Source organism: Spermophilus citellus (genome assembly GCF_964194105.1).
Source record: "Spermophilus citellus genome assembly, chromosome: 3".
Taxonomy (NCBI): Eukaryota; Metazoa; Chordata; class Mammalia; order Rodentia; family Sciuridae; genus Spermophilus; species Spermophilus citellus.
Window position 1 is genome coordinate 15,552,633 of NC_138184.1, and position 16,982 is coordinate 15,569,614.

The 16,982-nt window shown below is 59.3% G+C and overlaps 1 protein-coding gene across 7 annotated transcripts in view; it reads left to right on the forward strand.

Annotated features, from left to right (window-relative positions):
• The window catches only part of SIN3B (SIN3 transcription regulator family member B), a 38,997-nt gene extending 25,367 nt beyond the window's left edge, over positions 1-13,630 (forward strand). For 5 of the 7 annotated variants that reach the window (XM_081286912.1, XM_081286913.1, XM_081286914.1 and 2 more), the window contains 9 exons: positions 1,520-1,758; positions 2,681-2,864; positions 5,749-6,355; positions 7,250-7,419; positions 10,483-10,656; positions 10,968-11,060; positions 11,968-12,062; positions 12,459-12,663; positions 12,766-13,630. In XM_081286912.1, the coding sequence (XP_081143038.1) occupies positions 1,520-1,758; positions 2,681-2,864; positions 5,749-6,355; positions 7,250-7,419; positions 10,483-10,656; positions 10,968-11,060; positions 11,968-12,062; positions 12,459-12,663; positions 12,766-12,996 (1,998 nt within the window). In that variant the 3' untranslated portion in view covers positions 12,997-13,630. Of the gene's footprint in view, positions 1-362; positions 705-1,519; positions 1,759-2,680; positions 2,865-5,748; positions 6,356-7,249; positions 7,420-10,482; positions 10,657-10,967; positions 11,061-11,967; positions 12,063-12,458; positions 12,664-12,765 lie in introns of those variants that run through there. The other 2 variants (XR_014021137.1, XR_014021138.1) reach the window with 2 other exon arrangements.
• Positions 13,631-16,982: the final 3,352 nt, after the last annotated feature.

A 16,982-nucleotide genomic window follows, 5' to 3' on the forward strand; every position in this document is an offset into this window, starting at 1 on the left:
CTTCCTTCCCACCCTCTGCTGCACTCTCCCCTCACCTCCTGTCCACCTGGTGTCCCCTGGGGCTCATCCCCTTCTTCCTTCACACCTGTTAGCCCTGGGAGCAGGGATTCCAGCACTTCCTGGCAGTGGGCAGCTCCCTAAGGCGTCCTGTTTCTTCTGGTCCTGGTGGCCCCTGTGCTGGTAACACAGTGATGTCCCCGTCTCCAGCAGTAGTGGGGATGGAACCTAGAGCCTCACATGTGCTAGGCAGCTGCTCTGCCCCTGTGCTGGACCCCGGCCCTTTTATTTTGAGACTAGATTTGCTGAGTTGCCCAGGCTAACAGTTCATTGTATTTTTTTTTTTCATTGAAATTTTGATTAAGATCATCAAAGTCATAAGCAGAGTAAGAAATCAGAGAGCAAGTCCCAGGGTGACGTCTTGCAAAACTCCAGGACAGCACCACAGCCAGGGCCCCGACATCAAAACAACCGTTGATCTCTTTCAGATCCCCAGTCGGACTTGCACTCACCTGTGCATGTGCGCGCGCGCGCGTGTGTGTGTGTCTCTGGGTGTGTCTGTCTGTTTGTCTCTGTGTGTGTGTATGTGTGTCTATGTGTTTTCCACTGCTGCCGCAGGACCTTAGGTGGGGATCTGTAGCAAACAGAGACGCCTTGGCTCGAGGTTCCGCAGGCTGAGAAGCCCAGTGTCAAGGTGCCTGCCTCTGGTGAGGGCCCTCTTGCATCATCACAGGGGAAGGGCAAAGAGGGCAGGCAAGACAAGGGGATAGAATGTGGCCTTTGGCAACAAACCCCCTCCTGTGACACTGTCCACCAGCCCCGAGGGCGGTCCAGATGCTCGGCCTGCTTGGAGGTCCCGCTGCCGGGTGCTGCTGCTCTGGCAGCTCAGCTTCAGTGTGTGTGTGTGTGGGGGGGGTTGAGACCACAACAGAAAGAGCGTGCGTGTGCACAGGCGTGTGCATTTATGCGTGTGTGTGGAATGTACGTGCTCATGCATGTGTGCCTTCTTCTCACCTGTGGGGGTTCCTGTGTCCACTAGAGTCCAGGTTCTGGACAGCTCACCCCTCATGCTGCCCTAATTCATAACCATACCAGCTCCTTTCCCATCCCCACCCTGTCCCTATTCCTGCCAGCCTGTCCTCCCCTCTGTCACTTTGTCATTTCAAGAAGTTGTTTGTCACCACAGTGTCTTCAGGGCTGTGTTGTTGAGCGTAACTGTGCTTTTGATGCCCTGGAAGAGGGTCAGCCTAGGGACCGTTCCCCTCCTCAGATGTGTCCTTTGTCGTCCTGGCTGCTGGCCGCTCACGCTGTGGTGGGCCATCTGCAGGTCTCTGTCAGTGGTGCCATCGCTGGGGTCCTGACACCCACCCCAGGCCACCGGGCTCACCCCGGGCAGCCCCGACCACTCTTCCCTTTCATATCCAGCACAGTGTCCCCTGCCCAGACCAGGTGCCCACTTCCCCACGTACCAGGCGCCTCCCTGAGTGCCTGTGACCGACGTGTCCTGACTTCCTTTCTGTAGTTAGATGTTGTCCTGGAGACCAACCTGGCCACCATCCGTGTGTTGGAAAGTGTGCAGAAAAAGCTCTCGCGGATGGCACCGGAAGACCAGGAGAAGTTCCGGCTGGACGACTCCCTGGGCGGCACGTCGGAGGTGATCCAGAGGCGTGCCATTCACCGCATCTATGGTGACAAAGCCCCTGAGATCATCGAGAGCCTCAAGAAGAACCCCGTCACCGCCGTGCCTGTCATCCTGAAGAGGTGTGGTAGGCTTCCACCACCCTCCTTCCTCGGGGAGCCCAGTGGGAGCCTGTGGCCTCAGGCTGGCACTGTTCCCAGCTTCCGTCCTCTCCCTGCTCCACTCCAAGGGGAGTGCTGTAGACGTGGCCAGTCCTCCTGGGACCCTCCTGTGCCCATGGCCACACTTAGACATAGAGTCAGTCATCCCTCTGAGCCGCAGACTGGCTCCAGGACCCCATGGATGTCCAAATCCATGGGTGCTCAAGTCTACCTATGAAATAGCGTAGTTTCTGTGTAGAACTCACCATATCCTCCTGTGGACTCGACTTGTGATGCTGACTGCAATGCAGGTGCCAGGTGAATAGTTGTACTGTATTATTTAGGGATCGCAACTCAGTTGAAGACACGAGTTTCTTCCCTTCAGATATTTCAGTCTGCAGTTGGTTGAATCTGCAGAGCCCAGGCTGTGGTGGGAGGGCTGGCTGTCACTACTTTAAAACACAAATGGGACCCTGCTGTGTCAGAGCTTGGTGTTATGTAACAGCACCTCTTAGAAACTGACCTGCGCTCGCAGGTGCTTTACTTACTAAGTGGCCTCTCGCAGGCAGGCACCAGCCCCCAGGTCGCAGACCTGGGCAAGGCTACTGCGGCTACTTCCCACAGGGTACCAGTTGAGCAGAGGAGCTGACTGGGGACCAGCAGCCACAGAGTGTGCTCTGTGCCGGGAGGAGGGAGAGGAGCTGAAGCAGCTCCAGTGCTCCGCAGCCCCGGCCACTCTTTCCCTTTCATATCCGGCACAGTGTCCCCTGCACAGACCAGGTGCCATCGGACTAGGCCTGAGTCGTGGCTGTCCCCAGTCGAGTCTAGGAGGAGGACAGACTTGTGTCCTACAAGGAAGGTGCCCTGAGGAGTCCCCAGTGCTGAGTGCATCTTGTCCCTGCAGGCTGAAGGCCAAGGAGGAGGAGTGGCGGGAGGCCCAGCAGGGCTTCAACAAGATCTGGCGCGAGCAGTATGAGAAGGCCTACCTCAAGTCCCTGGACCACCAAGCCGTGAACTTCAAGCAGAACGACACCAAGGCCTTGCGCTCCAAGAGTTTGCTCAACGAGATTGAGAGTGTCTATGATGAGGTGAGGGCCTCCTGCCTGAGGCCAGGCAGGCGGGCGTAGGCAAGGGCCAGCCCCTGGGTCTCCTGCCGTTGCAGGCAGGTGACCAGGTCTCTGTGCCTTTGTTTCCCAGCAGCTAGGGGCTTAGTGGCTTCACCCTGCAGGGCTGTGTTGGGTGAGGGTTGTTTCTGGGTACTGCAGCCCCGGGGAGTCAGGGACTCTGCCGGTGTTGGGGAGAGGCTCCCCTGGGCGTGGAGGACTATGTGCAGTCAACTATCAAGAGCGGCTTCCATCTGTCATCGCTGCCTGTGCTCCAGGCGCTGCTAGTACTTCCAAAAGGAATGTCACAAACCCTGCTTGCTGGGCGCAGCTGTCATTGTGCTGATTTTGCAACAAGGAGATAGAGGCACCAGACATTGCCACTAACTGGGGACCAGGGTCCTGAGTCCCTGGATCCTCTGACCCTGGGCTTTGCCTCCGGCTCTTATGGTCTGCCTCGTCCCTTGGCATGCTGTGGCCCGTCGGGCTCAGGGGCACAAGGAACAGAAATGTGGCAGAGCCGCTCCCTCTGGTTTTAAGAGTCTGGCCCTTGGTACAACCTGCAGGGGAGCCACTTGTTTGCAGGAGCCCAATGTGGGAAGCTTGGTGGGAAGGTGATGGCCCCTGGACATGGTGGCAGCCAGATGCCGGAGAGGAGGTGGCCAGGGAAGCGACACTTCTCCTTGGGCAGGAGCCGAATGGGGGTGGAGCTACTTCACCATCCTGGTGTCTACCTGGGCAGGTGACATCTGCTTCATGCCTCTAATCCCGGCCACTGTGGCATCTGAGGAATTCAAGACCAGCTTGGGCACCTTAACAAGACCCTTTTCAAAATAAGTAGTAAAAAGGGCTGGGGATGTACCTCAGTGTTAGAGCTGCTGGGTTCAGTTCCCTGTATTACATACACGCATACATACGTCATGAGTCACTGAGTCCCCTTCATTCCTTATGTAACCACACAGTAATGATTATACCTCAACTTACAATATGGAAATCAAAGGGAGAGGAGCCGGAAACTGGTCTGAATTCTCCTGCCCTGTATGGGACACAGCTGGACATCCTGTCTGCCCAGAGCATGTGTAACCATTATGGACACCATCCAGGGCCCAGCCACAGATGGCCTTCCCTCCAGGGCCCTCCCTGCTAGCTGTCTGACTGCTGAGGCCCTAGGCCTACCCTGAGGCCCACCCCAAGGGTGCTCTGGCTTTCTTACTTTAGTCCTGGGTGGGTCCGCAGGCCCGAGACCTGTCTGTGGGGCTAGAGACACCTGCAGGATGGGGCTGATGATATGGCTCTCGGACCCACCCATGCTACTGCTGAGGTCCTGGGCCTCTGCCAGGGGCTGGGACTGATAGGGTGCCCGGGTACAGGGACACTGCCGCCTTCACCCCCCACCTGGCGAGTCTCGTGGTGGTCCCTGTTCATACCTGTCAGACCCTCATCTCGCGGTTCGAAGAGCACCTTTGCCATCTCATGCATGCCTTGTTCTAAAGAGGACTTTTTAAGATGCTTTTCGAGGGCATCTGTGGTGTAGATGAGGCAAGGGAATTGGGAAGCCGGAGGGGAGCTCAGGTCACACTGAGGAGCCAGGGCAGGGCTGAAGTGCAGCCCACTGTGGGCGCCAGCTCCCCAGGAGCAGCCCCGCTGACGTCGCAGGCTAGTGACCAGTGCCTCCCATTTGTAAGGGAACACGGCCTCCAATGAGAAGCAGGACTCCTCTGCTCCGGAAAGCTGGGGTCCTGGCCAGGGTCTGTGTTTGAGGGGCCCCTCAGTATCGTGCCCTGGACTCACCACTGAGAGCCTGAAGGACAGCCAGCCCTGCCCACAGGGATACACTCACTTTACACAAGAACCCGGGCACCTCTACCTCTCTGTCTGGTGTTTAGAGGATCAGTGGGCCACGCAGGAGAGGACTGGGTGTCATGGGGTGCTGGAGGAAGCAGTGGCTGTCTTTGGGTTTGGGGGAAGAAAAGTCGTTATCCAGACGAAGCCTGAGGGCAGCAGTGAGCCCAGGGAGGAGGTTGTCTGGGGAGAACAGGTGAGCAGACAGGCATGTGCAAGGGCCCTGTGCATGGCAAGGGGAGCGCAGTACCCCCAAAGCATCAGAGAGGAACGGGGGCTCCTTGAGACCTTAGGGGCCACAGGGCAGGGCACCGGAGGCTGGGGTTTTCTGGGGGCCTGGGCAGGTCTGGGTGGTTTAGTGACTGGACCTGCTGCTCTCAGCCAGATCTCCGTGGACGCAGGAGAGTGGGTGGGGCTGGTGGAGGGTGGAGAACAGACAGGGATGGTAGGGTCTTGGTGACGTGCATGGTGTGAAGGACTGCAGAGGGACAGAAGGGTATCACGAGTACCAGTGCATGAGTGACAGGAGGGCAGAGAGGCCCAGGGCCCACCAGAGCCTCCCTTACCCCAGGCGCCCGAGTCAGCTGGGATCAGGGGCTGGGGATGCTGCCCACCTCCTGGCACCTGGCTTCTGGGCTGCCATTGGCTCTGGTGGTGGCCAGTTGACCTTGTTGGAGGGTGGCCTGGCAGGGAGCCGCATGCCCTTTCAGGTACCAGAGCTAGACTGCAGCTCAGGCCCGAGTGTGATGCGTTAGAGCCCCTGTGGTTCTCAGGACCCCCATCTTGGGGTTCACTCAGCTTTGCTGCCTGGGACCTGTGACTCTTCCTCACTTCAGCAAGAGGACCAGGGACATGGGCTCTAGGAGAGGCTGAGCAGATGGTCTGCATCCCAGATTCTGCAGTGTCCTCACCTCCCTGGGCAGTGCACATCCACTCTGGGTCCCGGCGCACAGTGACTTGTCTGTGAGGGTGGGGACACCGCCTGGTGCTGGGTGCTTCCCACCTGACAGTTGCTCTGTCCCCTCAGCACCAGGAGCAGCACTCGGAGGGCCGCAGTGCCCCCTCCAGCGAGCCGCACCTCATCTTCGTCTATGAGGACAGGCAGATCTTGGAGGACGCGGCGGCCCTCATCAGCTACTACGTGAAGCGGCAGCCAGCCATCCAGAAGGAGGACCAGGGCACCATCCACCAGCTGCTGCACCACTTCCTGCCCAGCCTCTTCTTCTCCCAGCAGCTGGACCTGGCGGCTTCGGAGGAGTCAGCCGATGAGGACCGGGACGGCCCCCCAGGCCAGAGCTCAGACCCCAGCGAACGAAAGAAGCCGGCATCAGGGCCACAGAGCATCCCCCCAGAGGAAAAGGGGACCTTTGGGGACACGCCAGCTGCTGAGCAGCCACCTGCACCACCACCCAAGCCCCTAGACGACGTGTATAGTCTCTTCTTTGCCAATAACAACTGGTACTTCTTCCTGCGCCTGCACCAGACCCTGTGCTCCAGGCTCCTGAGGATCTACCGCCAGGCCCAGAAGCAGCTGCTGGAGCACCGCACCGAGAAGGAGCGGGAGCAGCTGCTGTGCGAGGGCCGCAGGGAGAAGGGCAGCGACCCCGCCATGGAGCTGCGCCTCAAGCAGCCCAGTAAGCGCCCCATGGGGCCCTGGGTTCAGGCTCACGACTTGTGACCAGAGGCACAGATTGCATTTCTGGGTGGCCTTTTGTTGTGAATAGTCATCCCTCTGTGTCCTTAGGCTCCACGTCCTCAGCTTCACCCACCTGCACACTGAAAATATCCCCCCTAAATCACATCTGTGCCAGACACATACAGACCTTTATTTTATTGTCGTGATCCCTAAACAATACAGTGTAACAGCTGTGCCTGAGCGTGCCTTCAACTAGGTGTTCTGAGTGACCAGAGGGGATTCAGAAGTCTAGGGGACTGCACATGGGTCTGTGTAGATACATGTTATGGACAGAGGGACTTGAGCATCTGTGGGCTTGGTATCTGTGGGGTCCTGAACCAATCCCTTGTGGATACCAAGGGTCAACTGTTAATTATATGATTTTGAGTGGAAAGTTGCAAATGGAACGTTGCCAACGTACTAAGAGATTCTCCAGTACCCCTCCCGGCTTCCTCCAGCAGTGACCCCTTTCCTAGATGTAGTAATGTCCAGACAGGAGACAGGCTTTGCACGGTATCCTCCTCCACAGCCTTGTCTCACCAGTCTTCCTGGTGTGTGTAAAGCCACCACAGCCGTCTCTAGCTGCCATCCCCAAGTCTCACGGCTGAGCCATGTATCCAGACTGAGCAGCCGGGGTGGGGGTGGGGGTGCAGCCTGGCTGCTCGTGTTCCCTGGTGATGCCAGATTCGCCCTGGGTCGGCTGCGCGTATGCCAGGTCCTTGGTGGGGGCTGCCAGGCCCACATTGGGGGTTTCCCCGGGCTCCGAGGTGGGGACTCAGCCCACGGTCTGCTCGTCCTCCTGGGAGGCAGTGGCCACAGTGTGGGGTGGAGCCTTACGGTCCATCTTCCCTAGGTGAGGTAGAGCTGGAGGAGTATTACCCGGCCTTCCTGGACATGGTACGGAGCCTGCTGGAGGGGAGCATCGACCCCACGCAGTACGAGGACACCCTGCGCGAGATGTTCACCATCCACGCCTACATCGGCTTCACCATGGACAAGCTGGTACAGAACATCGCACGACAGGTGAGCAGGGCCAGGGCCTGGCTCGCTGTCCTGCCCAGCCTCGGCTGCACTGGTGGGTTTGGACTTGGGAAATCAGGCCTTCCTCCACTCATGTACCAGAAGGCTGGCCCTGTGGTCGGCTCAGAAGACCTTTCCATTCGTTCTATTGAGATGAAATTCAAATAACATAGATTAATCATTGTGAAGTGCATAGCTCATAGCATTTAGTACAGAACAAACATCCCTAATCCCCAAACCCAAATCCTGAATGCTCCAAAATCCAAAACTTTGAGCATCCATCTGATGCCAGGGGTGGAAAACTCCACACCATATAACTTTGTTTTACGCACAAAATGATTTAAAAAACTGTATAAAATTGCCTCCAGCCTGTGCGTATGAGGTGTGTAAGAAGCACAAGTGAATTTCTTGTCTAGGCTGAGTCCATTCCCAGAATGCCTCATCATGCACATTAGATATCCCGAAAGCTGAAAACACCCACGATCCAGAACATCTCTAGTGTCCAGTGTCTGGATAGGGGATGCTCACCTGTGTGTCCATGGCATTGTGCGGCTGCCACCTCTTTCTAGTCCCAGAACATTTTCATTCCCCCAAAAGAGAGACCTCCATCCCCCTCCCTCAGCCCCTGGCAGCCGCTGCCCTGCTTCCTGTGTCTGGGTATTCCTGTGCTGGCCACTGCACATCAGTGGACTCATGCACCATGTAGCTTTTTGCATCTGGCTTCTGTCACTTGTGTAATGTTTTTGATGTCCATCACTTTGTGGCCTGTGCCAGTGCTTGGTTCTTTTTCCGGGCTGCGTAGCCTTCCCTCCTGTGGCCGATGTGTTCAGCCATTCCTCCACTGCAGGTGGTTGGGTCGTGGCCACCTTGTCTCCACAGAGCAGCAGTGTCTGTGTGAGCTCAGGGTTGAGTCCCTGTTGGTCTTCTTGAGGGTAAATGGATGGCACATGTCCACTTACCCTGGGGGACATCAGCCATGCCTATCAACAGCAGTTTTATTGCTGGTGGAAAATGGCCACAGCTAAATGTCAGCAAAGGATGTGGGTCATAAACAAACAGCAGAAGCCCAGCTGAGCTGGATGAGGCCCAGACACAAGTCTGCCTGGTTGCTGCCGGAACTGTTCACCGCGACCTCTGTTTCCTGATTATCAAATGAGGCCATTTATTGACAAGCAGATAAGAAGTTGGGAAAGAAAGTGTGTGGTTAACCCTCATCCAGACATGGCCAAGGGAGCTCTTCATCCTCCGGGATTCAGGGCCTTGGCCTCGCCCAATCTCGCCAGGCCTCCACCGCTGAGCCTCACCCAGCCCCAGAGACTGTTTGCTGAAGTAGAGCACAGATGGGAATGAGCCAGGTCCAGAGCAGCGGGTGGGCTTTCACCAGGGCAGCTTCCCCCTCAGGTCCCCCAGCCACCCACCCACCATGGGCTTCCATCCTGCCCTCTGCACCAAGCGCTGAGCCCTGTGTAATGGCCGTGCCCAGGAGCACCATTCTGGGGACTCCTGGTTCCCCCACTCCTGTACCCGCTGAGGACGCCTGGGCCGTACCCCGTCCGGGCTGTGAGCAGCAGCATGTTGTGCCCCTGTGCCCTGGTGCAGGATGCAAGTGTGTCCTGCTTCCCAGGGCTCACCTGGCAGTGGGCAAGGCCGTGCCCTGTGTCCTCGCCAGGGCTCACCATCCGTGGTCCTGCTACCGTGGGTGCCTTGGGGCTCATGTTGCTTGGGGGTGTGGCCTGTGGAGCCGTCCTCCGTGTGCGCCCTGTTGCCCCAGAGCTGCCCTGTCCACCCACAACCAGGGGGCCACGGGGCTCTGCGAGGCAGCAGCTGTGTCTGGACGCCGCCCTCCTTGATCTCCACTTCCCCTGTGAGTCTGGGGTGGGTCTCTGTCCCTTCCTGACTCCATCTGTAGTGGTGACCACTTTGGCTGGGTCATGGAGAAACAGCACCCAGGTTCCTGCACCATGTCCCACGGCTTCTGGGACAGCAGGCTTGTTTGCTGCACCAGGAGGTTAGGCCAGATTGGGCACTTTGATTACTATTTGGGTGGGGGGAACCTTTCTACAGAATCTCTAGAACCTGTGCAGCTGACCTGCCGTGCCCTGGTCTCTTGCTGCCTGTTGTCCCCAGCCGTGGCTGTACTGAGCTCCAACCACAGCCCCAAGGCCAGGTTCCCCCAAGGGTCCTCCACCCTGCCATTGGTGATCTACCTTGTCCAGGTTGGGTCTGACGTCTGACCTCTCGGTCTCACTTTTTTTTTTTTTTGGAGGGCCAAGGAAGGTACCGGGGATTGAACTCAGGGCACTTGCCCACTGAGCCACCTCCCCAGCCCTATTTTGTATTTTATTTAGAGACAGGGTCTCAATGAGTTGCTTAGCACCTTGTTTTCTGCTGAGGCTGGCTTTGAACTCCTGATCCTCCTGCCTCAGCCTCCCGAGGCATTGGGGTTACAGGCGTGTGCCACCGTGCCTGGCTCAGACTCACTTTTTTAAAAATCAGCATTTTTTAAAAATCTGCTCTTTAGCAGCAGCGGGTCTTTGTTGGGTGCCAGCAATGTGCCAGGTACCCCACAAGACCCGGGCATGTCTAGATGTCACTGCATTTATTAACAGTGACAATTGGGGAGGACATGTATGGTACCCCTGAGGTGTAGGGCCACCTGTCAGAGCCCAGAGCTGGTGCTGGGCGGAGTCCACGGCACACAGCTGAGGCTCGCCCCCAGCCCCGGCTACTCTCGTTGTTTCTTAAGGAACATAAAGATAAGAAACCTTTAAACCAAAGATTCAGGGAAAGTCCCACCTGCCATCACACTGCTTTCAGATAATGCACGTCTCTTCCACGTCTTCACTGGATATTTCTCACACCTGGGGGTGGGGGTGGCCTGGCCCCTCTGGCCTGCTGTGGTCGGGCTTGGGCTGCTCTGCACAGCTCTGAGGTCACCCTGGGCAGCCCTCAGGATCCTGGTCCTCGCCCCACGTCTGGTTTCTGGCCTTTGCCAACTTCCTCTTGGGTGGGGTGGGGCTGCAGCAGGAGGGGGCTGTAGTGCCACCTGCTGTCCCTTTCTGCCAGCTGCACCACCTGGTGAGCGACGACGTGTGCCTGAAGGTGGTGGAGCTCTACCTGAATGAGAAGAAGCGAGGAGCTGCTGGCGGGAACCTGTCTTCCCGCTGTGTCCGAGCCGCCAGGGAGACCAGCTACCAGTGGAGGGCGGAGCGCTGCATGGCCGACGAGAACTGCTTCAAGGTGAGGCCAGCTCCCTCCGCCCGCACGCATGCTGGGGCACGGTGCCAGAGCCCCCAGGGGCGGCTGCGGAGAGGGCTGGATGCTGCTTTGGCTGCTGGGTGGCCCGAGGTACCACGTGCTTCACCTGCTCAGACTGAGACACTGGCCTGGCTTGCGAGGGTGAGTGCGGGGCCTGCGAGGCCCGCAGCCTACAAGGAAGCATCAGGGCCTTGGAAGGTGGCAGAGCAGGTGACCAATGTCCTGTGACCTTGTCCTGGCCAGCCAGGCTGTCTAGGTGGCTTTAGGCTTTTGTCTCCCCGCCTCCACCCCAGGTGATGTTCCTTCAGCGCAAAGGACAGGTGATCATGACCATCGAGCTACTGGACACTGAAGAGGCCCAGACAGAGGACCCTGTGGAGGTCCAGGTGAGGCCCCAGCCCCAAATCCATGCATGTGCATGCTGCATAGGGAAGAGGACAGCATCCAGGGACAGCGTGGCGAGGCTCCTGGGCACACACTGGCCAGGGGCTGCTGGCCACCACTCCAGCAGGGGCTCCTTGCAGGCCGAGCCTCCCTGCTGCCTGTTTCCAGCCCCTGTACCCACGTGTCCAGGTCAGCAGGACAGGCAGGGCCAGGGCTCCTGGGCACGCCCACCTCTGGGCGGCAGCTGCAGCGCCTACTGCACGATCCTGGAGGCCGGAGGCCCAGGTCCAGGTGGTGGCAGGGTCACACTCCTGCAAAGGCTCCCAGGGAGGGTCCTTCCTGGCCTCTTCCATGACTGTGGAGACCCCCCTTCAGGAGTTTCCAGGAAATGTGATTTCACTTAGCTCAGGTCTGACTTGAGCAAGGAGGGGAGTGGGTGGAGTCCCTCGACCACACAGGCCATGGCCACCCTGCTGAGCCCTGCTGTTGCCCAGCGCCAGGTCCCGTCTGGTCTCCTCTTCCTGTTGTTTGTGTCCTGACATCCATTCCTGTCCACTTCCGTCCTGGACCCCACTCTCTCTGTGAGGAGCCCCTCCCTCCCATTCCCCGAGTGAGGTTTTATGTGACACCCACCGGAAGGCCATTATGCAGCCTGGACTTAGCCATAGATGCCTGGAATACTGGTCCCAGGCCCTGTTTGAACATGACCTAATTGCAGTGTCACCTCCTAGCCAAGTCCTTGGTTGCAGGTGGCGTGTGGTGGTCTCTGTCACAGATCAGACCCTCGGTGACTTCTGGCCTCCTTAGGCTTTGGGGAGGAGGGTGGAGGTCTCCCTGAGCTCCTGAGTTGGGGACAGGGCGAGGGCCCGTGGCCCTGCCTGGAGGAGTCACGCTGCTGCCTGTCCTCAGCATTTGGCCCGCTACGTGGAGCAGTACGTGGGGACTGAGGGCACGTCCAGCTCCCCCACCGAGGGCTTCCTGCTGAAACCCGTGTTCCTGCAGAGGTGAGCGAGGCTCATGCCCAGGGCTGGCTTGTCCTGGGGGGCGGCCCTGCCCTCCCGAGGCTGAGTCTGGAGCCAGCAGAACTGTAGGGGGGCCGGGAGTGGAGGCCGATTTCAGAGGCCCCCACTGACTGTGGGGCTGCATCCCCCAGCCAGGGAGCAGAGGAACTGGGCCGAGACCCTGAGCGCCAGCCCCGGAGGGAGAAGCCTCTGGAACCGGCAGGGTCCGGCCAGCCGTGGCAGAGGGTGGCTCTGAGATCAGCCTGGGCAGAGTTTAGATTCTGGTTGCTTCGATACACACGCCCTGCCCCAGGAGGTCCTCAGGATGCTCAGGAGTTCCCTGGCCTGCAAACCTCCTCCTCTTCCCGGGGCGTCCCTGGCACCTCCTCTTGCTCCCAGGAACCTCAAGAAATTCCGGCGCTGGCAGTGCGAGCAGGTGCGGGCGCTGCGTGGTGAGGCTAAGAGCTCCTGGAAGCGGCTCATCGGGGTGGAGAGCGCGTGCGACGTGGACTGCCGCTTCAAGCTCAGCACCCATAAGATGGTGTTCATCGTGAACTCCGAGGACTACATGTACCGCCGCGGAACCCTCTGCCGGGCCAAGCAGGTGCCGACTCCCTCTGTGATCGGGTGCCTGCACCTCGGGGACCGTGGGTCCGGCCCTCTGTCCCAGGTCCCTGGGCCACCCAAACACCCCTCCTCTCTGCAGGTACAGCCCCTGGTGCTGCTCCGCCACCACCAGCACTTCGAGGAGTGGCACAGCCGCTGGCTAGAGGACAATGTGACCGTGGAGGCAGCCAGCCTGGTACAGGACTGGCTCATGGGTGAGGAGGACGAGGACATGGTGCCCTGCAAGACGCTCTGCGAGACAGTGCACGTACACGGCCTGCCCGTCACCCGCTACCGCGTGCAGTACAGCCGCCACCCAGCCTCGCCCTGAGCAGCCCGAGCAGTGACGCGCCCTTGGCCACAGCCTTCGTCCTGAACAAGTTGGGGCCTCTTGTCCCCAGCCCCGCTGCTGCGGGACAGCCAGCCCCAGAGCAAGGCCCTGCCTCCCCTGGGCTCCCTGGCTCGTGTGGGCCTGTCCTGTGCCAAACCTGATCCCTCTGCACTTGGGCCCTGGGCGCAGCCCCACCCCCCAGGGGTGGGCAGACACCCTGGCCAAGGAGCCCCACTGTGCATCAGGTGCCAAATCCCTGCTGGGTGGGCACGTACCATCACTGACCCTGAAGTCCCAGGGTCTTGGAAAAGTCACAGGTGACAGATATGCAAGGCCTGTGCTTGGGAGGGGCTGGGTGTCCCCAAGACCCTGACACCAAAGTAGCTGGGCCTTGGGTGGACCCGCTTGTAAAGCAGGTCCTTCCCCAGCTCCCCAGAAACGTTGCCTGAGGGTTGGGTGTCAGTCACGCAGCCAGTGATGGGCACCCTTGTTCATTCTGGAGAAGAGCCCCTCCAGCCCAGCGCTGGGGCTCCCACCGTAACTGTCCAGACCTGGAGCTGGCGTCTGTGCCTAGAAGACCCCTCTCTGGATTAGAGATGCCAGACCCCTTGCTGATCCAGCAGCCACTCCCTGGTCCTGCCCTGCAGTGGGGGTCCTGAAAGTACATGTGTGCGCACGCGCATCTGTTCCTTAGTGCTCTCCTAGTGGCCCTTACCTCTGCAGCAGCCCAGGCCTGCGGCTTCTTAGGGCTAGGGTCTCTGGACGCCGGGTCCACCCTAGCTGCCCTGTCCTGCAGCACCACCCCAGCAGCCACGCAGCCCTCTGCCTGTCCCCGGGACAGCTCAGCTGCTCCCGGGGTCATTTTCTCTCTTTGCGAAGAGCCGAGGTGACCTGTCCCTCACTGGCCCCCGGGCTCTCTCTGCCAGATCCCACGGGATGGACTGGGCCAGCGTCTTGGACCTCTTCCCCCAGCCCCCTGCCCAGTCCCAGCATCGGAGGGAGCTGGAGCTGGCCCAGAGCAGCCGAGCTCAGCCTCCTGCAGCACAGCTGTGCCAAACTCAAGGATCCAGGCAGCAAAGACGTGTTTCTAGAAGTTTCCTGTGGGACTGGAGGCTCCCAACACCTGTGACCCCAGGCCTGGGCACTTCTGAGCCCATGAGCCCACCACGGGGCCCTTGCCTGTCCCCAGTGTCTCGCAGGCACTTTGTACGCAGCCTGGTCTCCTAGGAGGGGATCTGATCTGGCCGCCCAGGCCCACCCAGCCCGCAGCCCTCCCCGCCCTCCCCTGTGGCCAGGGGGAGATGGGGCCTGCGTGCTCCCAAGCCCCTCCCTGTGGCCGTCCCACCTCCCGCATGCTTCTGTGGAGCGGCCCTCCGTTTCCGAGGAATTTCTGTTCTGGGGCTTGTCCTTCCTTTGCAGCTGTTTTGAATGTAGTTTTCCATTTCTATTTATTTGCACATTAAGGTTAAAAATTAAATATTGACGTAAAATCAAGAGGTTCTGTCAGTCATTTCCTGTGAGAACCCAGACACCTCCCTGCTAGTGAGCCATTGAGTGTCCCCGTGAGCCCACCCAGGGTCTGGAAGTGCCAAGACCCCCCAGGGGGTGGGACCTGGTTCCTGAAACCCAGAGGAGTTAAAGCAGCCCCTCAAGTGGCAGTGCTCGCCTTCACAGAGGTCACCCCACCCCAGCCCTGCCTGCCCCAACGTGGGAATATTTTCTAGAACGTTCTGTCCTAATTCCATTTCCACATTCAGTAGAAATGAATCTGAGTGTTGAGTGGTGTCTGCTTTGTGCTTTCTGCGCCCCGCCGGCCATTGCCTCCCCTGGCCCCCCACATCCCGAGGCCTGCACCAGCACCCACAGAGCCAGCCTCCCTCCTGGCCCCACCCCTCCACCCGCCGCCTGCTCCCTGGCCTTCCAGTCTGCGACCCCTTCATACCTGGGCAGCCCCCCACCTGTCTCTGGGTAACTGCTGCCCACAGCTCTGCTTACAGTCCTGGCTGATCCACCTTCCCCTGAGATTCCACATCCCCTCCTACTTGTCCCTGGGCCTCCCCTTCCCAAGAGCTGCCCCAACCTCCCTCCCAGGACCCAGGTGCGCCCACACCCTGGGTTGCCCAGGCAGAGTCTGCCCTGGGCGCGCACCCCAGAGGTCGGGGCTGCTGGGCAGGCTGGTCAACCTGGCTGAAGTGGTCCTGTCCCCAGCCCATGTCATCTAGGTGTCCAGGCCTCAGCAGTCAGAAGTGCTACAAGGACCAGATGACATGCTCGGAGAAGTCCCCTGCCCTCAGTGGGCGGGGTCTGACCGACATGCTGACAGTGATGTGATTCGGGTCATCACCCAACAGTGTCTGGAGAGGGGCGGTGCAGCAGGTGTCCTGTGAGAGCTCCGACCACCCACCACCTGGACCCAAACTGCCACCAGCTATAGAGGAAGACGCAGCCCTGCGGACGCCTGGGTCACAGCCCCGTGAGACCCAGAGCAGATGGGGCTGGCGGGCGGTCTGTGGGCCTGGAGAGGAAGGGCAGGCGTCCAGGGCTGGATGGGCCAGACCCCAGGCCCTGACTCCCAGAGCTGTCGGAGTGACACTGGGTGTGACATTTGGCCCCAGGGGATGGGCAGGCACCCTGTTCTCAGGCCAGGCTCAGGGGTTAATGTGCTCGTCCACAGGGTGAGGCCCACTAGGGACAGGGGAGGGGGTGGCAGGCCTGTGGGTGCCCACCCAACTCATCCACCTCCAGTGAGGCAGCAGAGGAGGTGCTTGGGGACAGTCCCTGGGCCTTCCCGGGGTCCCGAAGAACCGGAAGATGAAATCTAGACAAGACCTGGGTCTCTCTGCCAAATTTTCTGTTTAAAAAAAATATTTTTAAAAAATAGGTATAAAATACAAATATGTACAATATAAATAATATAATATAAATTTACCATTGTGACCATTTTTCAGTGTGCCATTAGGGCCCTGAGCACAATCACAATGTCCTGCGCTGTCACCACCATCTCCAGAGTGCTCCTATCCGATAAAACTGTCCCCGGGGAAGCCTCAGCCTGGCCCCGCCCCGCCCCTCTACTTTCTGTCTGAACTTGACAACTCCAGGGACCTCACAGGAGTGGAGTGGGTAGTGTGTGTCTTTCTGTGGCTTCTGTCACTCAGCATCACATCCTCAAGTTCCTCCATGTTACAGATCCTCCCTTTTCAAGGCTAATAGTCGGCATTTTAAAAATAATGTCAGTTTTTATGGCAAGTAACACAGGACGTGGGAAATTCCAAAGTACAAAGAACCAGTCGGAGAAAAGCAGGCCCCAGCTCTCTCCCCAAGGAGAGGTGCCGGGACACCGCCCGACAGGAATGGGGATGTCACATGTCCTCACAGGGGCTCTGCTGGTGCTGTCACAGCGTCGTCCCATGGAGGGGCTGTTGCCGGGCACATCCCGGCCCCCCTGCCCAGGGCTGCCGTGAGCATCGAGGGCCAGACATCTTCCTGAGCGTCAGCATCTCGCCTGAATTCCTGGACAGGAACCGAGTCAAGGCACGTGAGTCACGATTTCAATGCATAATTGCCAGACCCCCCTTTCCCGCCCTGCCCAGTGACACGGGGCGCCCCCCCCCCTGGTGCCCCCGGGTGTTCCTGGTGCTGCTCACACCCGGCTTGTCTTCTGCTTGTGGAGGACGCCTGCCCCCATCTCTGTGGTGCTGGTGCAGAGTCCCTTGACCCCACCGGAGCTCTCAGCCTTGGTCCCCTCTCAGGCCCGGAGGCTGGCTCTGTCCAGGACTCTGCACGGTCACTTCCTGGCTGATCCCTCCTTCCTTGCATGTGTGGCTAGATTAGGACTCTGGTGACGCAGGAAGTGGCCGAGCGGACCCCTCCCCCTCTCCAGTTGACTTCGTCCTCCCGGACCCCAGCCGGCCCTGGTGCCCCTCCTGCTGCCAGACCTGCACCCCACCACAGGGCCCAGCCCTGACCCCAGTGTGGGGCTCCCCCAC